Source organism: Martes martes, assembly GCF_963455335.1.
Source record: "Martes martes genome assembly, chromosome: 2".
Taxonomy (NCBI): Eukaryota; Metazoa; Chordata; class Mammalia; order Carnivora; family Mustelidae; genus Martes; species Martes martes.
The window spans coordinates 183,305,447-183,327,840 of NC_137889.1; the positions used below are offsets into that span (position 1 = coordinate 183,305,447).

At 38.3% G+C, this 22,394-nt stretch overlaps 1 protein-coding gene across 1 annotated transcript in view; it reads left to right on the forward strand.

The window, feature by feature from the left end:
- CEP135 (centrosomal protein 135) overlaps positions 1–22,394 on the forward strand; it is a 75,627-nt gene that overhangs the window by 48,171 nt on the left and 5,062 nt on the right. The window contains exons 15-24 of the mRNA XM_080796128.1: positions 5,518–5,633; positions 5,899–6,053; positions 6,866–6,921; positions 7,651–7,819; positions 9,512–9,622; positions 9,930–10,115; positions 13,983–14,192; positions 15,260–15,462; positions 16,781–16,885; positions 19,643–19,755. Coding sequence (XP_080652254.1) covers positions 5,518–5,633; positions 5,899–6,053; positions 6,866–6,921; positions 7,651–7,819; positions 9,512–9,622; positions 9,930–10,115; positions 13,983–14,192; positions 15,260–15,462; positions 16,781–16,885; positions 19,643–19,745 — 1,414 coding nt within the window. The 3' untranslated portion in view covers positions 19,746–19,755. The remainder of the gene's footprint in view (positions 1–5,517; positions 5,634–5,898; positions 6,054–6,865; positions 6,922–7,650; positions 7,820–9,511; positions 9,623–9,929; positions 10,116–13,982; positions 14,193–15,259; positions 15,463–16,780; positions 16,886–19,642; positions 19,756–22,394) is intronic.

A 22,394-nucleotide genomic window follows, 5' to 3' on the forward strand; every position in this document is an offset into this window, starting at 1 on the left:
GGAGGAAAGATAATCTCTTCAATAAATGGTGTTGGGGAAACTGAACCACTTTCCTATACCATATATGAAAAAATAAACTCATTTTTCCAAAGAAAGTGTATAAGAAACACGAAAAGATGCTCAACGTCACTAATCATCAGGGAAATGTAAATCAAAACCACAGTGAGATATCACCTCAGGCTAGTTAAAATGGCTAGAATAAAAAAGACAAGAAATAACAAGTATTGATGAGGATGTGGAGGAGAAAGAATTCTCATGCACTGCTTGGTGGGTATGTAAATTGGTGCAGCCACTGTGGAAAACAGTATGGTGGGTCCTCAAAAAATTAAAAATGAAATACCATATGATCCAGTGATTCCCAAAGGAAACTAAAGCAGTAATTCAAAAAGATATATTCATTCTTACGTTTATTGCAACATTATTTACAATAGCCAAGATAGGGAAGCAACTCAAGTGTCCATTGATAGATAAGTGGATTAAGAAAATACAGTTTTAAAAAAAAAGATATGGTATATACATATACAAGGGAATAGTACCATTAAAAAAGTGAGATTTTGTCATTTTGTGACAACATGGGTGGACCTAGGCACTCTCATACAAAGTGACAAAAGGCCGACAGAAAAAGAGAAATAAGTCACAGGAATGTAAAGTACAGCAGAGGGGATATAATCAGTAATATTGTAATAACTTTGGTGACAGGTGGTAACTAGACCTATTATAGTGGTCACTTTGTAATGTATAAAATGTCAAATCACAATGTTGTGTACTTGGAGCTGATATAATGTTCTGTAATCAGATAGAAAAAAAGGGGGGGTGCTTGGGTGGTTCAGCTGGCGTAAGCCTCTGCGATTGGCTCAGGTCATGATCCCAGGGGCTGGGGATCAAGGCCCATGTTGGGCTCCTTGATCAACAGAAGGTCTGCTTCTCCCTCTCCCTCTGCCTGACTTTCCCTCTGCTTGTATGCTCTCTCTCTCTCTCTGCCAAATAAATAAATAAAATCCTTTAAAAAAAAAAAAAAAGAAGGCACAGTATTCAAAACAGTGTGGTAACTGGCATAAAGGTAGACATCGAGATGGCCCGATTGAATAGAACTGAAAGTCCAGAAATAAATCCATGTATCTATGGTCAACTGATTTCAACAAGGGTGCCAGGAACATTCAACAGAGAAAGAATAATCTCATCGATAAATGGTGCTAGAATAGCTGGATACCCACATGCAAAAGAATGAAACTGGACCCCTGCCTCACACTAATTATAAAAAATAAACTCGGGGTGCCTGGGTGGCTCAGTGGGTTAAAGCCTCTGCCTTCAGCTCAGGTCATGATCCCAGTGTCCTGGGATCGAGTCCCACATCGGGCTCTCTGCTCAGCAGGGAGCCTGCTTCCCTTCCTCTCTCTCTGCCTACTTGTGATCTCTCTCTGTCAAATAAATAAATAAAATCTTTTAAAAATAAATAAATAAATAAATAAATAAATAAATAAAATAAACTCAAAATGGATTAGTGACCTAAATAGAAGATCTAAAACCATAAAACTCTTAGAAGAAAACATAGGAATAAATCTTTATGAATTTGGGTTTGGCAATGGATTCTTAGATGGGACACCAATAGGAATGAGCAACAAAAGAAAAAGTAGGTAAGTCAGACTTCCAACAAAATAAAAACTGTGCATCAAAGGACCTTACAAAGAAAGTAACAACTTGCAGAATGGGAGAAAATATTTTCAAATCTTATCTCTGATAAGGGTCTAGTATTCAGAATGCATAAAGAACTCTTATAACTGAACAAAAAAAGCCACAACCAGACTTTTTTTTTTTTTTTTTAAGATTTTATTCATTTATTTGTCAGAGAGAGTGAGCACAGGCAGAGAGGCAGGCAGAGGCAGAAGAAGAAGCAGGCTCCCTGCTGAGCAAGGAGCCCAATGTGGGACTCAATCCCAGGACCCTGGGATCATGACCTGAGCCGAAGGCAGCCGCTTAACCAACTGAGCCACCCAGGCGTCCCCACAACCAGACTTTTTTAAATGGGCAAATGACCTGGGGTGCCTGGGTAGCTCAGTCATTAGTTAATCATCTGCCTTCTGCTCAAGTCATGAGAACCCCACATCCTGCTCTCCGCTTGGTGGGGAGCCTGCTTCTCCCTCTCCTTCTGCCTGCTGCTCCCCCTACTTGTGTGCCATCTCTCACGTGCTCGCTCTCTCTCTCTCTCTCTCTCTGTCAATTAATTAATTAATTAAAAAATGTTTTTAAATGGGCAAAGGGCTCAGATAGGCACTTCTCCAAAGAAGGCACGTAAATGACCAGCAAGCATGTGAAAAGATGCTCATTAGGAAAATTCAAATCAAAACCACAGTGAGCTACCACTTCACATCCCCTAGCATGGCTATAAATGAGAAAGAAAATACAAGTGTTGGCAAGGATGTAGAGAAACTAGAACTTTCATATTGCTGGTACGAATGTAAAATGGTTCTGCCACTGTGGAAAAAATCTATCTGGTCTTCAAAAAGCTAAACACAGGCTTACCATATGACCCAGCAATTTTAGGTATATACCTGAAAGAATTAAAAACAGACCAGTGTATGTACACACATGTTCATAGCAGCACTATTCACAATAGCCAAAAGAAAGAAACAGCCCAAATGTCCTGGGTATGATAAACAAATTGTGGTATATACATACACTGCATCAGCCATAAAGAGAAAGGATATTCTGACACTTGCTACAACATAGATTAACCCTGAACGCGTCGTACTAAGTGCAGTAAGCCAAATACAAAAGAACGAATATTGTATGATTTTACTTATGTGAGGTGCCTACTGTAGTCAGATTCATAGAGACAGAAGTTGTTTAGAGGTTACCAGGGAATGGGAAGAGAGGAAAAGGTTGAGTTACTGTTCACTGGGTACAGAGTTTATATTGGTGATAATGAAGAACTTTTGGATAGATAGTGGTGATGGGTATACAGGATTGTGAATGTATTTAATGTCACTGATTCACATTTACAGATGGTTAAATTGGTAAATATCACACACACAAAAAAAACTAACCAGGGATATCATTATTGTTTCTCTTTCCTCTAATACACCATTAAAAGTCCAAACCTACCCCATTAGATGGAGCTTCAGCTCCATTTTAGAACTCGAATACTTATGAATAGGGACTCTTTAAAGATGCTATCTTTAAAATATATTTCATCATGAAGGGAAATAATTACTTTGGCCCCCAAAATGAAATCATGTATACCTCTATGTATGTGACCTCTATGTAATGTTGTATAACGAGGGAATCTGAAGCTCAGTGAGATGGTCCTATCCAGCCACATGGCTGGTAAGTAGAGAACTAGAACTTCGATTTTAAGTTGTACTGCTTCACTGTCTTGTGGTAAGTCATCACTCCCTTTCCTATGTTCATGACACTTTCAAAGCTAAGAAATTGGTTCATTTCTCCTAACAATATAGTTCTCAAATTTTCATTTCCAAATACCATGATGAACAAGTAATGTGATAGTCACTCAACTATTTGTGCTTATGAACTTTTTCCCTCAGTTCTTTCATTAAGCAGAACTTTTTCTTAGCAGTATTTCTGCCAGAAAAGTTACATCCAGGGTTATAGAATCTCTATTGTTTCCTTCCAATCTATACTAAAGTATGAAAAAGTAAAGCTATTTTTAGGACTCACCATGGGCCTACTTTGTGTACAATCAAGATGTTATCCTGCCTTCCTGTATCAATCCTACTTTTATTAGGAATTAACCTTCCTTATGAACCTTAATTGTGAAGACATCTTTACATTTCTACTTAGGACTTCAAACACTGCCAACCACTTGGTGTCCTTCATAGGACTCTGGGCCCTAAGCAGGGTCGGGCCTGGTTAGTACTTGGATAGGAGTCATAGGACTCTGGGCCGTTCCTTTTGGGGGGGGGGTAAAGTTTATTTATTTATTTATTTGACAGAGATCACAAGTAGGCAGAGAGGCAGGCAGAGAGAGGGGGGGAAGCAGGCTTCCCACTGAGCAGAGAGCCCAATGCGGGCTCCATCCCAGGACCTTGGGATCATGACCTGAGCCGAAGGCAGAGGCTTTAACCCACTGAGCCACCCAGGCGCCCCCCATTCCATTTTTGAACAGACATTTTCCCTTCCAGATTGAAGATATTGGTCTCCTTGAATTCTTCGTAGAAGGCAATGTCATGTGGTAGAATAGCCTTGATATCAGGTTAGCCTACCTGGATTCACATCTTTGCTTTAATAGCTCTGTCACCTTGGACAAGTTATTAGTTATTTGTTTCTATAAAATGTGGATGGTATTTCTAATTATGGAATTGTTCTAGGAATGAAAGAGCTAATGTTTATAAAGTATCAATACAGTGAATATTAGCTTTCTTCTTTTTCTGCTGCCTGTAGTTATAACCCTCAGTGCAATAGCTACAGCTTTCAGGAACAGCTGAAGTACAGTGCAGTCACCTGGACCTCAGAGATAATTTTTTGAAATAAAATTGCTTGAACCTAGAGTCCTTTTGACTTGGTTCTGTTTGACTGTGCAACCCTGAAGAAGCCAGTCCCAGTTCAACTTTCCTCCCTGCCTCTGGGCCGTTATTCACTTGCTATCAGAGCAGTCAGAATCATGCATGTCTTTTGTCTTTTCAGAATACCTCGGTATTGCCAATAAAACTTCATTTCTATCCACATGTCCCATCTTACATATGACTTCAGAAATCCAAAACTCCTGCCCATTAAGCAGTTCTAAACTGAGCCACCCTTGGTAGTTACTTCCCTGTCTTATCCTCGGAAAAGGAACGTGTGGGAGTTCCCAATAAATAGCCTGAGGTGAGAACCACCACTTTCCCTCTGGGCAGGGTTGAGAACTAAAGGTCAGGGCTAAAAGCATCCCAGAACTAGATGACAGGAGAGCAGATTCTTGTAACTTCTGAAAAATAATCTCACTGATGAGTAAGTCATTCCTCTGAAATGATCTATATTTCTTCTGTAATGTTCTTTCTTTTGTTCCCTGAAATCAGTCTCTACTTTTAAATACTCATTGCACTGCAATAATGTCCACTTTGCCTGTTAACTGTGACCTCTAGTTGACTACCCACCAAAAAGTCAAAATAGAAAATAAAATTAAAAGCTTGCATGTCGGGATTTATGGATAATCCTTGGAAGTGCCCGGCAATACTGTAAAAATGGCTATACCTTTGCCTCCACTGTTGAAAATAGATTTTATAAGGGAAGTGTTAATATTAGGAAACTGAAGAGGACTTTAAAACTACCAAGAAACCTCTAGAAAAGAGTATACAATTAATTTGATTTTTATACTATATTATTTTTAGGAAGTGGAACCATTTTGGGGAAGAATGGTGGACAGCAAGAAATAATAATTAATATAATACCATTGATTAAACTGGAAGAGCTTTAAAATAAATAAACTTTAAAAATAAGAAAATACTTTAAGATCTCTCATTTTTAAAAAAAATTATTTCTGCCAGAGATAATGCCATTTGTTTTTGTCCACTGGTTCTTTAGGATGGTAAATGAGCAGCTACAGCGGTCGCTTGATGATTGTCAGCACCGGCTCTCCAAGAAAAGAGGTGAACTTGAATCAGCCCAAACACAAATTAATGTACTAGAGGAAAAAATAGGTAAGTGTTTTTAAATTTTGCCTTTTTTTTTTTTTTTAGATTTTATTTATTTGGCAGAGAGCACAAGCAGACAGAGCTGCAGGCAGCGGGAGAAGCAGACTCCCCTCTGAGCAGGCCTGATGCGGGGTTTCAATCCCAGGACCGTGGGATCATGACCTGAGCGAAAGGCAGAGACTTAACCAACTGAGCCACCCAGGCACCTCTAAATTTTGCTTTTGCTAAACCTAATTTACCTTGTCTAACAAACATTTCTCTCTATTCATAGGTAAACTACACCTTCAGATGACTTCACAGAATGAAGAGGCTCATGTAATGAAAAAGACCATTGGTGTTATTGACAAAGAAAAAGACTTTCTTCAGGAGACTGTAGATGAGAAGACAGAAAAGATTGCAAACTTGCAAGAAAACTTGGTTAATAAAGTATGTGACCGTTAAATACCTTTATCTGGCATCTCAGCAGAAACAATTTCATTCTCTCAAATACACAGTTCTTACATCCCATGTACAAGTTCCTAAGACCCAGAGCCATATCTTCTAATAGGCTTAAATTTTATTTCATGCCAATAATTTGGATCTGCAAAAATTCTATTTACAGGGACACCCAGGTGGCTCAGTCAGTTAAGCATTGGACTCTTTTTTTTTTTTTTTAAGATTTTATTTATTTATTTGACAATGATCACAAGTAGGCAGAGAGGCAGGCAGAGAGAGAGGAAGAAGCAGGCTCCCCACAGAGCAGAGAGCCCGACACGGGGCTCGATCCCAGGACCCTGGGATCATGACCCGAGCTGAAGGCAGGGGTCTCAACCCACTGAGCCACCCAGGTGCCCCAGCATCGGACTCTTGATGTTGGATCAGGTCATGATCTCAGGGTTGTGAGATTGAGCCCCTGGGTCGGGCTCTGCACTGGTTATGGGCCCTGCTTGATACTCTTTTTCTCCCTCTGCCCTTGCCCCTCAGCTCTCCAGGTGCATGTACTTTCTCTCTCCAAAAAAATTCTATTTATAAAATGTAATTTTATCAGATATGATTATAGCAAACTCAGGAAAACAATTCAGGTTCTTTGAGTGGATAGAAACATGCCAATATGTGAAGTACAGTTGGGACAAAGAAATATTTACTTTGAAGCTTTCTTTTATAACATAATTTATATAAATGTGATAAATTACATAAATTCAAGTAAAGACATTTTTATATGGGTGTTTTAGAATCCTATATTTTCATGATTTCTGTAGGAAAAAGCTATTGCTCAGATGAAGAAGACAGTCTCAGAGTATGAATCTTCTATGAAGTAAGTAATCAATGAAATGGCATCCAGCTTTTTTTAGAAATTTTCAGTAAGTGCAGCTTTTGTCTTTAGTAGCAGTTTGACAATAGGAAAATTTCCTTGTTCAGTTTTGCCAGTGACAGCATCTAAGTCTATTATGTGAACATGCCAGCCTCTTGGACTTTCTCCCTTCCTCCATCATCAACATCTCAACAGTCATGTCTGATTCATTATTTTTTTACGTACCTATTTGTTCTTTATTTTTGCTATACTTACTCTGTTCAGACCCTAATCGTTAAAAGTTTTTAACTTTAGTAGCCAGTCTGGAATTTGTTCTACATCAAAACCTATCATTTTATGTGTTGTCTCTACTTAAGGCAAAAGTCACGAATTATTATTTTATATACCTTACACATTACATAGTAGTGGGGACTTAAATATTAGATAATATTTGCCAATTCACTCTATTTTGTTTTGCTCCTAACATTTGAAAGCCTTCTATTTAAAAAGAAAAAAAAAAAAAGTACTCTTTTTACTTGACTTTGGAATTATAAATTTATTTTATGACTATTTCTAAATAATGATTGGTAGGGATCTAAAATATCTGCTTTACCTGATTTATCAGTGTCTTAATGCAGTGTAGTTTCTTGTATTCTTAGTATACGTAATTCAGAGTACAACAGTTTCCTTTTAAATGATTTACAGTTTTCCAAAAAGCTTTCTTTATTATTTCCACATCCCTCGTGTTAACAGCCAGCTAAAGGAAACGTTGACTAATCGGGACCGAGAAATAAGCAGTCTCCGCCGCCAGCTTGATGCAGCTCACAAAGAACTTGATGAGGTCGGAAAATCTAAAGAAATATCTTTTAAGGAAAACAGAAGATTACAAGATGATCTGACTACAATGGCAAGGGAAAACCAGGTATGAGCACAGTGCATAAACTTTGATAGTTTTACACCATATTCATTCTTCGCTAAATTTTAAAGCTCTAAATGTTTTTTCAAATTTAATGATATAGGGGTGCCTGGGTAGCTCGGTGGTTAAGCGTCTGCCTTCGGCTTCTGTCATACCCCGTAACTGCTCCCTGCTCAGGGGGACACCTGCTTCTCCCTCTCCTGCTTCTGCTTCTCCCTCTCCCACTCCGACTACTTGTGTTCTCTCGATGTCTTTCTGTCAAATAAATAAATAAAATCTTCAAATAAATAAGTAAATAAATAAATAAAAATTTAATGATACAAATATCAACAACATAAGTAATTCTTTGAGGAGAATGGAATTTATAAGAGTATTTTAAAATGTGGTTTAGAGGGGTGCCTGGGTGGCTCTGTGGGTTAAAGCTGCTGCCTTCGGCTCAGGTCATGATCCCAGCGTCCTGGGATCGAGCCCCACATCGGGCTCTCTGCTCAGCAGGGAGCCTGCTTCCTCCCTTCTCTCTCTGCCTGCCTCTCTGCCTACTTGTGATGTGTCTGTCAAATAAATAAATAAAATCTTTAAAAAAATAAAATAAAATAAAATGTGGTTTAGAGGGGCACCTGGGTGGCTCAGTGGGTTAAAGCCTCTGCCTTCGGCTCGGGTCATGATCTCGGGGTCCTGGGATTCAGCCCCGCGTCAGGCTCTCTGCTCGGCGGGGAGCCTGCTTCCCCCTCTCTGCCTCTCTGCCTATTTGTGATCCTGCCTCTCTGCCTATTTGTGATCTCTCTCTCTGTCAAATAAATGAATAAAATCTTTAAAAAAGGGGCGCCTGGGTGGCTCAGTGGGTTAAAGCCTCTGCCTTCGGCTCAGGTCATGATCCCAGGGTCCTGGGATCGAGCCCCGCATTGGGCTCTCTGCTCAGCAGGGAGCCTGCTTCTCTCCCGGCCTCTCTGCCTGCTTGTGATCTCTGTCTGTCAAATAAATAAATAAAATCTTTAAAAAGAAAAAATCTTTAAAAAAAAAATGTGGTTTAGAATGCTGCTGTATATCACAGGGTGTCTAATTGATGTAACTGTGGTCTCCTTACCATTTTGGTCTTTGTTACGGGGAATCCTAAAGCTGAGAGCATGGTATTCTCTGTGGCAGATACCATTGTCAGCCTCACTCCCAGCATCACTCTCAGGGCAAAGTGCTACGTTTTAAAGACCCATGTGAATTTTAATTTTTCACACTTCCTGCCAGCAACTTAGAGATATACCTATAAGTAAATTAATGAATATTTTAGAATGACAGATACTGAAAAGTATTGGTTTTGTTTGTGCTGGTTTATTAAAGGATTATACCAAGAAGATGAATAATTTTCCTGTTTTAAATATTTTAAATTTTTTAAAAAGTATTTTTAGTATTCAGTATACAGCATATTGCCTATATATGAATTTTTAAAAATGTCAATCCGTGAGCATAGCTAGCTCCATAATATAAATGCCAGATACATGATCAAACCTACTACAGGAGATGGATGGTAATATTTGGTTAAAAAATCGAGGTCAGGAAAAACATATGAAAATAATTCTTAGAAACTGTTTTCCTTTTTCCTACTCTTATTCCCCAAATTCTAAAGGAGCTATTTGAATATAAATAGAACTCATTAGGTGCCACATTCATTGTAGATTTATCTGTCTTCAATTTTCTGATTTATAGGAAATCTCACTGGAATTGGAAGCAGCAGTGCAAGAAAAAGAAGAAATGAAGAGTAGAGTTCATAATTACATAACTGAAGTGTCACGATGGGAGAGCTTAATGGCTGCTAAGGTGAAAAAAACATTTAGGTTGGATTTAAGATTGATATCTAAAAAATATTTCCATGTGTATTTATTCTGTCTCCTCGTTTATATATTTATTTTTTCTGTCTCCTCTCTTAGATCTTAAGATATGAGAGTAGAGACCTTGCCTACTGTATTTTTCTATTTCCCCACAGATCTTAACGTAGTATACTGTCTAATAGTGTACGCTTCCTAATTAAAACAAAAATCCCAATATCTGTATATGTTTATGATATGAGTCTTCAAGTGGGTGACAATTACTAATTTAGAAATCATTTAATTATGCTTAAAACCAGGAAAAAGAAAATCAAGATTTGTTAGATAGATTTCAGATGCTTCATAACCGTGCGGAAGACTGGGAGGTCAAAGCCCATCAAGCTGAGGGAGAAAGCAGCTCAGTTCGACTGGAACTTCTTTCTATTGACACAGAGAGGAGACACCTTCGAGAAAGGGTGGAGCTATTAGAAAAAGAAATTCAGGAGGTAATATATTCTTTTATCTTGTGATGACATTATTTAGTAAAACAGTAACATTCGAAGATACTTTAATGAAGTGAAATTTAAGCATTGATTAAGTAAGTTCAATATAATCTCTTATCAATTCTGATAATTTGTGAAGGAGTCCCGTTTTTTTAAATTGTAGTAAAATATGCATAACATCAAACTTACCATCTTAACCCGTTTTAAGAGTACAGTTCTTTGGCAGTTAGTACATTCACATTGTTAGGCAACTGTCATGACCATCTCCAGAACTTTTTTAACTTCCCTGACTGAAACTCTGTACCCATTAAGCAGTAACTCCCCATTCCTTATGCCCCACCTCTGGCCCCCGCCGCCCTGCCCTCCCTCCCCATCTCAGCCCCTGGCAAGCATCCTCCTTTCTTTCTCTATGAATGTGACTACTCTTTGTACCTCATATAAGTGGAATCATGCAGTATTTGTCTTTCTGCGACTGGCTTATTTCACTTAGGCTTAAGGTTCAGTTAACCTCAAGGTTCACGTTATGTTGTAGCATGTATCCAAATTTCATTCTTTTTAAGTCTGAATAATATGCTATTGTGTATATACCTCACATTTTCTTTATCCATTCATCTGTCATTGGACGTTTCATTTGTTTTCCTCTGTGGCCGCCAGGAATAATGCTGCTGGGAACGTGAATGTCCTTGCTTTCAGTTCTTTAGGATATACCTGGCAGTCGAATTGCTGAATCATAGCAGTTTTTATGTTTGATTTTTGTCAGGAATTGCCATACTTTTTTCCTTAAGGAAAACTATAACAAACATAAAAATATGAAAGTGGCTTTGGAATTTGGTAATGGATACAGGCCGAAAGAATTTTGAGGTGGTTGATCGGAAAAGCCCAGTTTGCTTTGAAAAACTTGTTGGTAGAAAGTTTCATGTTAGAGGGGATTCCAGTAAGGGCTCAGAAAAAAGAAAGACAAGCTATTGACAAAACTTCTGTCATTTACAAAATACATAAATTGTCAAGAACAGAATTTTTCCAGAAATCTTAATGTTTCTTCTAGTGAGATCGTAGATGCAATTGAGAACATGTTATTGGACACTGAAAGAAAGGTGATCCTTGTTATAAAATGGCAGAGAACTTGGCTTAATTAATTATGGTCTACTCTTGGAAGGAAAGTAGAACTTTTTTTTTCTTTTAGATTTTTTTTTTGAGAGAGTGAGCACAAGCAGGGGAGAAGCAGATATACACATTGTATATATATGTGTGTACACTAACACACACACACAAGGAAATATTACTCAACCATAAAAAATAATGAATCTTTTCATTCTTGCTGTTTACAACAACATGGATGGATCTAAAGGGTATAATGCTAAACAAAATGAGAAAGAAAAATATACCGTATGATTTCACGCAAATGTGGAATTTAAAAAATAAAATGAAGAAAGAAAAAAGAGACAAACCAAGAAACAGACTCTTAACTCTAGAGAACAAACTGATGGTCACCAGAGGGGAGGTGGGGTGGGAGAGGGTGGAAAAGGTGAAGGGGATTTAGAGTACACTTACCATGATGAGCACTGAGTAATATACAGAAGCGTTGGGTTACTATATTGTACATCTGAAACTAATAAAACACTGAATGTTAAGTATACTAGACTTAAAATTCACGGGGAAAAGGAACCAGGTCTTGATGATTTGGAAAATTCCTAGCCTATCCAGACAGTGTGCTCCGGAGACAGGACCAAGTGTGGCTTCACAGTCTCTTTGTGAACAGATTAGGTATGTGACTCATGTAGCCAGTCAGTCATCTCAGTAGAAATACTGCCAGCTTGTACTGACAGGGACAGAAACAAGGTGAAATGAAGGAAGGCTGTTGAACATCTGGGATCCTACCAGCAGAAAATAGGCTAGTAGAGTTACTGAGCTACAAATATGTGTTCTCCCTAGAGAAAAATGAAGAATGTCTCTGTAGGCAGCTCAGGACCAGCCTGGCTGCCAAGAGCAGCTCAAGGCTGGTGGTGCTGCGATTGTCACCACAGGCCCAGGGGATATTACCTCCTTGGTTCCAGAGTGCAGGGCTGCTGACCCTGAGGGCCAAGAGGGTGGGGCTATAGCTCAGGGTCAGAAAGGTGGGGCCACTCTAGCAGGCCCAGAAGACAGACCATTGGGCACAGATAATTATTCTTAGGCCTTAAAACAGAATGGAATTTTCCTTGCTTGGTTGCAAACTTACTTTGGACTAGTAACCCTTCATTCCTTCTGTTTTCTCCCATTCAGGGTGGGCATGTCTAGTCTCTGTTTCGCTATTGTTTTTGGAAGCAAGTAACTTGTTTACTAGTGTCACAGATCAGGAGGGAGAGTAGTTTGGCGCCTGGATGGACCATACCCAGAGGCTTAGCCATATCTGATTTAGATGATGCTTATATGAGACTTTGGACTTAGAATTGATGCTGGATGTTGGGATGGAGTGAATGTATTTTGCACAAAGGAAGGACAAGAATTTTGGGGAGATAAAGGGTGGATAGAATTAGGGACCTTAAGTTATGTTGAAATCCTATACCCCAGCACCTATGAATGTGACCTTATTTGGAAATAGGATTTTTGCAAGTATGATCAAGGTAAGATGAGATCATACTGGACTAGGGCAGGCCATAATCCAGTGACTGGTGTCCTTTGTAAGAGAAATCTGGAGCAGAAGATATACGGGAAAACACCAGATGAAGACAGAGGCAGAGACTGGAGCGAAGTGTCTACAAGGCAGAACACTAAGGACTGCTAGCGGCCACCAGCAGTTGGGAGGGAGGCGTGGAGTAGATTCTCTCTCAGAACTTGCAGAAGCAGCCAGTTCTGCTAACGGCAAGATTTCAGACTTGTAACATTCCCAGTTGTGACAAGAAATTTCTGTTGTTTTAAGCCACCCAGTAATTTATAGTGATTGGTTACAGCAGGGCTAGGAACTACCCTTTCTGAGTTTTTCTATTAAGAATATAATAACTGAAGGAATGCTTTTCAACCTTCAGGAAAATGCTCAGAAGAAACGATTCTTTAATTTTTTTGTTTTTATGTCATTGTTCATGTTTTTATGTGGTATATAAAACTGACTTTTACATATTTATATTTAGTTTTGGAGAACTTTTAAGTTCATTAACTTGGAAAATCCAAGTATTTACTTTTCTGCAACTGCTGAAATTTATTAAATCTTCACAGCACAGTTAGATTTTTAATGTGTTTATTTCCTTAATAGCTATTAAAATAATTTTATTTTTCAAGTATGGAATTCTTATTAAACTCTAGAATAGAGTTTATATCAGTTGGTATTTATCACTCAATTTAAATTGAGAAACTTAAAATGTGGGCTACTCTAGGAAAAGATCTGTATCAGTTTTGCAAACTTTATAATTTCAGTTATTAAAACATTATAAAGTTGTGTATTACTATTAGATTAAATTAAATTTAAATACAACTTCAGATATTTCGTTTTAAAGCAAACTCCATTTTGAAATTTAAAATTTAAAAACATCTGAGGAGTGAGAAGTATATATGCTACTTTTTCTTGTAAGGAGGTTATAATAATTAATAAAGATAAAATTTAACCTAACTTCAAAGATCCCTCTTGTTCACCCTAAAACAATAATTTTCATCTTTGCATCTTCCAAATATATACATGAGGTACTTAGGTACTGTGATTAATAATTACATACAGTTCACTTGGTTAAGCATTAAATAGGCCATCTTTAAATAGCAGACAGCTTCCTGAGAGTATGTTAAAATATGCAAAAATTGGCTCTTACGTTTCCATAAAGGGGGGTCACGGCTGCATAGACTCAAGCCTTTTAAATTATTGGGTTATTTTAACTTTTTACCAGTTTCTTTTTCTACTTTCAGCACATAAATGCACACCATGCTTATGAATCTCAGATCTCATCAATGGCCAAAGCCATGTCCAGATTAGAAGAAGAGCTGAGACATCAGGAAGATGCAAAAGCAGCAGTGTTGAATGATTTGTCGTCTCTCAGAGAACTTTGCATTAAGCTTGATTCAGGCAAAGATATTATGACCCAACAACTGAATTCCAAAAGCCTGGAGTTAGAGAGGGTAAGAACTTAAAAGATACTGTTTTGTAGCACAGTATGTTATTGAGCCCTCCTCTCGCTGTTTTACTTCATCAGGCACTGCCCAATATATTTGTTCCCCTTTAAGGAGTTACTTTTGACTACAGGATTTTGACAACTAGGTTCTTTGCCAGGATTTTTCTGGCAAACATGGTGATGAAATTAGGTGCCCTCCATTTTGGAGTAGATGGATGTTTAGGAAGACAGGAGTCTTCTTATTACAGAATAGGAGTATATCCCAGTACATTTCTTTTCTCTGTTTGAAGGTAAGATTTAAATGAAGGATTGAGCAATTCATTACTTCCTAAATGGAGTAGTTTTTTCTGATAAAAATCCCAAGACATTTAGGGGTGCCTGGGTGGGCTCAGTTGGTTAAGTGACTGCCTTCGGCTCAAGTCATGATCTCCGAGTCCTGGAACTGAGCCCTCAAGTTGGGTTCCTGCTCAGCGGGGAGTCTGCTTCTTCCTCTCCCTTTGCCCCCACCTCCTCATACACACAAGTGTGTGCGTGCTCTCTCTCTCTCAAATAAATAAATAAGATCTTTTTAAAAAAAAATCCCAAGGTATTTAAGTCTTACTTAATTTTAAAAGTTTTGTTAGCTGGAACTTCCCATTCTCAAACTGAGGCATTACTTTAAACAACCCAGTGTGTTTTCAATTTTCATTAATTTAGTAGTATCTTTATTTTCGGGTACTGAGAAGCTCCAATGCTGACTTGACTGTGTAGTCAGGGTATACATAATAGATCAGAAGGGCTTCCTTGCTGATAAGATTGGCCACGTTTTAGGATTAATGACCCTCTCTTGACAAGGTAGTGTGAGTAAAAACTATTTGAGGGCTGGAGTAGGTCTTGTAGCAAATAAGCCCTTACTGAAAATAGCAAAAATTATCTTGAAAATAAGATGATTTTCTTACACTGAAAAAAAAAAATGGTTCAAAATCTTTAAGTGGTACCCAAAATAAACAACTGATGGGTGTATAGCTCTGCAAATAATTTTTCAGAATAAGCCTAAAATTGTACTGAAGTAGTCTTCATTTGTTTTCCCTGTAGGTTTTGGCGGAATTAGAAAATGTGAAATCAGAAGCAGAACTATTAAAAAAACAACTGTCAAGTGAGAGACACACAATTAAAAACCTTGAATCATTGTTGGCTACAAATAGAGATAAGGAATTTCATTCTCATTTAACATCCCACGAAAAGGATACAGAAATTCAGCTGCTTAAAGAGAAATTAACCCTTTCAGAAAGCAAATTGTAAGTGGCATAAATCAACCTATATAAAGAAAACAGCTTGTCAAAAATAATTTTTCAGTTTTTGGTGGGAGAGGGGGATGGGAGTGTGTAAGGCAGTACAAAACCAAAATATCTTAGTTACATGATGGCTGCTTTAGGGAATTCAGGGGTTTAGTTCAGGAGAAACATTGTGTTTGGAAATGTAGATTTGTCTATCTTCACCACAGAGATGGTACCCGTGGAAGGGAATGAGTGAACTTTAGAAAAATTTCTAAATTTGAGTAACAAAGAGGAGTCAGTGAAGGAGAAAGCATTGCAAGATGGGGAGAACCATCTGTGCCTCTTGCTGTGGACTAGGAAAAGATTTCAAAAAGGCTGTGGGTTACTACCTTTTAGGAGATTGATGATAGTATCTTTTAGAGGGTCAGGTTTGGACATGCTTGATGGAAGAGGAGAAGAAACCCAAAGTGGATAGTACAAGTAGAACAGTTTTAAAGGAGTTAGAAATATTTTCTCTTTTGGGGCACCTGAGTGGCTCAGTTAGTTAAGTGTGGCTCAGGTCATGGTCCCAGGGTCCTGGGATTGAGTCCCATGTCAGGCTCTCTGTTCGGCCGGGACCCTGCTTCTCCCTCTGCCAGCTGCTCTGCCTGTTTGTGCTCTCTGTCAAATAAATAAACAAAGTCTTCTTTTAAAAAAGGAAAAGAAAAAAAATACTTATCTTTCTGAGCAGGAGTCTAGAAAGTCAACAAAGATGCTTTACATCTTGATGTTATAATTCATGTCTTGTTCAAATTTGTATTTCCACCATTGCTGCAGTGCCTACCACATACTGGAAGCTCAGTTTAAATGTTTGTTAAAGGGGTGCCTGGGTGGCTCAGTCGTTAAGCATCTGTCTTTGGCTCAAGTCATGATCCCAGGGTCCTGGGATCGAGCCCTGCATTGAGCCCCACATCGAGCCCCACATTGAGCCCTGCATCGGGCTCCCTGCTCAGTGGGAAGCCTGCTTCTCCCTCTCCCACTCCCCTGCTTGTGTCCCTCTCTTGCTGTGTCTCTCTGTATCAAATAAATAAATAAAATTTTTTCTAAAAAAAAGTTTGTTAAATAAATAAGATGAATGAATGAATAAAAAGGAAAACTTAGTAATAGAAGCTCCTGAAGGAAAAGAAAAACTTATGAAGTTGAGAAAATTTGTGTTAAAAAATCTTGTTCTTTTCTTTTTTTGTCCTTAAGTATCACCTCTTTTGTATTTATTAATAACAAAAACAAAAATCCATAGTACTTGACTAAAAAACAACACATTTGTTATTTATATCTTTGATTTTTAAAATTTGTTTTTAAGAACTAGTCAAGGCCGGGAAAACACCATGCTTCGGGCTAAAGTGACACAATTACAAACCGATCACGATGCTCTGAAAAGGCAGATTTCAACTGAAAGATACGAACGGTAAGAAAAAATTCTTAGCACTGAGCAGTGTTTTTATTTATTCCCTGTCCTATTTCAAAAAGGATTTAATATGGCTTAAAAATAGACAACTTCCTTTTAGCATTCATACAAAAATAAATTTCTTCTGCTGTTTTCTTCCTAAAAAGGCACCAAGTATTGTGGTAGATAATATCCTTATGGTAAATAAAGTAGCAAGTATTGTCTCAGTGTTTTCTATAGCATTTCTCAGGGCAAAGTTAGGCATTATTTGAAAGAGTATAGATAGGGAATCAGCAAGCTAGTAAAGATTCTACAAGAACCCAAACGATATGGTCCAATAAGAATCTCTAAATATAGGTCATCACAAGAGTGATGACAATTGAACAATTGATAAGGGACGCCTGGGTGGTTCAGTCCATTAAGTGTCTGCCTTCGGCTCAGGTCATGATCCCAGGGTCCTGGGATTGAGCCCCACATCTGGCTCCATGCTCAGCAGGAAGTCAGCTTCTCGCTCTGCCTGCTGCTCCCCCTGCTTGTGTTCTCTCTTTTGCTCCCTGACAAATAAGTAAATAAAATCTTAAAAAAAAAAAAAAAGAACAATTGATAAATATGTGCCAGATACCATATACCAATAATCTATTATTATGCCTATATTAGAGGAAACCAAAGTCACACAAATAATAAATGGTGGAGTCAAAACTAAAATCAAGGTAGATCTTGTATACCTGAAACTAACATAGGTATGTTAATTGTACTTGAATTAAAAAAAAAAAAAATTTATGGGGTGCCTAGGTGGCTCTGTCAGTTAAGCATCTGACTCTTGATCTCAGTTCAGATCTTGATCTCAGTGTTATGAGTTCAAGCCCTGCACTGGCTCCATACTGAGCGTGGAGACTACTTTAAATTAATTAATCTGGGACGCCTGGGTGGCTCAGTTGGTTAAGCGGCTGCCTTCGGCTCAGGTCATGATCCCAGCGTCCTGGGATCGAGTCCCACATCGGGCTCCTTGCTCGGCGGGGAGCCTGCTTCTCCCTCTGCCTCTGCCTACCACTCTGCCTGTGCTCGCTCGCTCTCTCTAACAAATGAATAAATAAAAAAAAATTAAATTAATTAATCTTACAATTAATTAAAATGAAGGAAAGGCAGATCCAATTTTATATCCCATGCTCTTATATACAATATATTCCCTATAGCTTAGTAATTTTCGTACTCACTTATATTTCCATTCATTTGCTTTGTTATGTTGAAAACTTGAATTCCCAAGTGTTACAAAGAGAAATGACACCTGCTTTCACAACTAAAATCAAAATCTAATTTGCAAATCACTTGTCAAGTTACCTTTCTTCTGTTACTCTTTTTTGCTATGTTAATACCATAGACATCAACATTGCTGAGATTTCATTCTCAAATAGTTGGTTATATTGCTTATCAGGTCAATTTTTTGAGTTCTCTTATTATCCATTGGCATCAGAACTTTGAGTGAGGTGCTCTTTGGAGTATAGACAAAATTTGCTAGGAAATCAATATTTATGATTTCAAAGAGAAATGAAGTCTGAGAAGTGAAGAAATGCATCAGTGTCATAAAAGCAGTGTTACTAATTTTTTGTAATTGGCAAGATGTAGTTTCTTGATGTGCTAAACTGTACATGCATGATGATTTCCATTTCCTAATGATGATTTAAATTCTCTGAAATTCAAGGGCCCTAAATCAAGCCCTCTTTTGCCTAGGGTTATAAGACCCCATTAATTCTTCTTTTTCCATTGCCCCTAGTCCTCAAAGAAACCTAGGCTGGCATGACCATGTCTCTTTTTCCTTACCATCCAACTAGATTATAAATTTGTACACCACCCCAAGGAACAATGTTGGTTCTTGGGGGAAGAGAGAGTGGGACAAAAAAACTTTAGGTATTAAAATGATTTATAGCCCTCTAAAGGGCCTCAGTACATAAATAGCATATCTACATGTTAAAATGTCATGGGGAGAAGTAGAAAATTTGGGGGGAGGGAATATCTTAAAAAGTTTCTTTAGGGGGCGCCTGGGTGGCTCAGTGGGTTAAAGCCCCTGCCTTCGGCTCAGGTCATGATCCCAGAGTCCTGGGACCGAGCCCCACATCGGGCGCTCAGCGGGGAGCCTGCTTTCTCCTCTCTCTCTGCCTGCCTCTCTGCCTACTTGTGATCTCTCTGTCAAATAAATAAATAAAATCTTTAAAAAAAAAAACTTAATGAATTAAAATAATTTATTTATTTTAAAAAAAGTTTCTTTAGGGGGATAATAATGAAAAAAAGTTTGTGAAACACCCAACTAGGTAGAAATCCTGGATACTGAAGATATCTGATAAGGCAGAAAGTCTAGGCCAGAGATTGAATAGTGCACAAAAGAGGTAGCCACACAGTTACCATGCTTTGTGGGGCTGACTTGGACTCTAGCATAACAGAGAAAATAGTGATTTCACTTCTGACATTTGGGAGTTGTTAGGAAGGAGGAGGCTAGGTTTATGTGCAAGAGGAGGTGGAAAAGGACGGGGGGAGAGAGGAGGGAACCAGCCAACTTTGAAAACCTCTATTCAGTGAGGCTTTGAACAATCTCTTATGGTACATATAACTATAATTGAAATCTTTTATTCACTACTTAAAGATTGTATAAGGATGTAGGATTTAAATTAATAGAAATCCTCATTGATTAATTGAGAAGTTATTTAGTCACCCAGTAACAATACCAGCAGCTTATATTTGTATTCCACTTTCTGGTATAATCTCTTACTTGTTCTTTACTGACAGAGAACGCGCAATCCAAGAGATGCGGCGCCATGGTCTTCCCACGCCACCCCTTTGTTCTACTTTAAAGTCTCCTTTACATTCTCCTGAACATATAAACTGTTAATTATCAGAAGGTATGTATGTAACACCAAGGAGAGACAAAACTAATCTGTAGTTATAAACACTCAGGAAGTAGTTTTCAGCATCGGGGAAGGGGAAATTGCCTACAGAGGTGGTCAGGGGAACTTTGTGAAGTAATGGAATATTCTGTGTTTTGGTGATGGTTACATGGGTATATATGATTGTAAAAATTCAGTGACCTGAACAGTAGCAGTTCATGCATTTTATTGTATGTAAATTAATGTAAATTATACCTCATTTAAAAAAAGAAGACATCCACAATAGAAAACTAAATGACAGTATGAGATATCACATGGTAATATTGGATGAAGTGCCAAATTCAGGGTACAGATAATAGGTGGTAAAATTGTAGATGAAGATATACAAATAGGAATGCACATGGCAGGGTACCTGGGTGGCTCAGTGGGTTAAGCCTCTGCCTTCAGCTCAGGTCATGATCTCAGGGTCCTGGGTTCGAGCCTCACATCGGTCTCCCTGCTCAGCGGAGAGCCTGCTTCTCCCTCTTCCTCTGCCTGCCACTTTGCGTACTTGTGCTCTCTATCTCTGTCAAATAAATGAAATCTTTAGAGACACACACACACACACACACACACACACACTGCAGTCTTTAAAAAAAAAGAAAGAAAGAAAGAAAAACTGTTCCTGGTGGATCAACTTCATAATTATATTTGGACCATATTGAGGAGGGTGAAAATCAGAGGCAGGAAAACCAGAAAGAGGTTTGAAATGAAGAGTATACTCAGTTAAGGATCTGTATACTACTACTGAAAGCCGGGACAGATTTTTAAAAACAAATTGTAATATATACAGAAAAGTGCCATATCCTTGCATACAGCTCAGTGAGTTTTCACAAATAGAACATACCTATGTATAACCTACACCCAGATCAAGAAACAAAAGCTGTCTCTCTCGGGCTCTCTCCTGGTCATAAGCTCTGCTCCAGAAATAACTGTCCCAACTATTAAAAATGGAGATTTCTTTTGCCTGTTTTTGGACATTTTTTAAATGAAATCATACATTTCTGACTGGCTTTTCTTCCACAGTATATTTGTGAGATTCATTCATACTGTTAAACATCTTGCAGACTGTTCAGTCTTGCTACTGCATTGTGTGCACTCCTTCCATTGTTGAAGGGCCTTTGGTCATTTCCAGTTTGCACTCTTACAGAGTTATGATGAATATTCTAGTACCTGTAGGTGGACAGACATGTGCATTTCCTTTGGCTATACACTGAGGACTGAGGTTGGTGGGTTACTGGACATGCACGTGTTCAAACTTAAGTAGCTACAGCAAAGCGGGTGTAAAGAGCTAGGATACGTTGGACAGAGGAAGGGCTGAAGGGATATGCTGATTCACTGGAGATGGGAATGAATGGGAAAGAAGGCTGTCAGACCCAGCGCTTGAGAGGTAGGTGACTGAAAAATGTACGCTCCCTGATGGGTATAGTAAAATCAGTCTTTTTAAAAAATATGTATTTCTTTGCCTTTTTAAATACAAGTATGTAGAAGATGATTAAGCATTTCCTCGATGACTCCGAATCCTCATTATGAACATTAATTATATACTATGCTTTAACATACTGATGCCCCCGGGGCTTATTGGTATTTGTAGGACTTGGGTTTAAATGATGTCTGATTGCTGTGCTTTCGCTTTTGTGTTTGTTCGTTTGATTAAAATGTGTATTTTCCCCTTTCACTTTGAAGACCACTTCTCAAAGCTCTGTGTCCTCAGAGCTCCAGAGCTGTTGTATTAGTGAGTGTGATTAGATGCGGATGAAGCGTCTCCTTGTAAAGCCTTGTAACAGTTGTGACACATGCATTTTCTCATACTAGATTCACAGCTGCATTTTAGATCAGGGATTGGTAACCTAAGGTCTGTGAGACAAGTGTATTCCACTGCTTATTTTTGTAAATTTAGCTTTATTGGAGCATAGGCACACCTGTTTACATACTGTGTTAAGACTGGCTTTTTTGTAGTGGCTGAACTGAGTAGTTGTGACAGAGATCCTGTGGCCCGCAAATCTAAAATATTTACTACCTGACCTTTCACATCCTGTGGACTCTGGAAAATACTGCTGTATACCCATGAGATAGTAGAATGAAACAACAAATAATTCTTTAGTTTTATGAAAATAGGTTTTACCTTATAGACCCCTAAAAAAGGTCTTGGGAACTACCAGAGAACCTCAGATTCTACTTTAAGGACCACAGATATAGAACATATTGGATTTCAGCAGTCTCTAAAGCTGTGATGACTTAGAAAACTCTTTTTGTTTTGTTTTAAAGATTTTTTATTTTTAAGTAATCTCTACACCCAACATGGGGCTCAAACTCACAACCTCGAGAGAAAGAGTCACCAGTTCCACCAACTGAGCCAGCCAAGCATCCCAAAGTTTTTAATTGTGGTAAAATATATATAACATGAACTTTGCCATCTTAACTGTTTTGAAAGTGTACAACTCAGCGGCATTAAATTCGCAATGTTGTACAGCCAAAACCACTATTTCCAAAACTTTTTTCATCACCCCAAACAGAAACTCTGTATCTATTAGATAATAACTCTCCAGTCCCCTGACTTTACTTCCCCAGGCCCTGGAAATCTCTAATATCCTTTTCTCTCTCTATGAATTTGC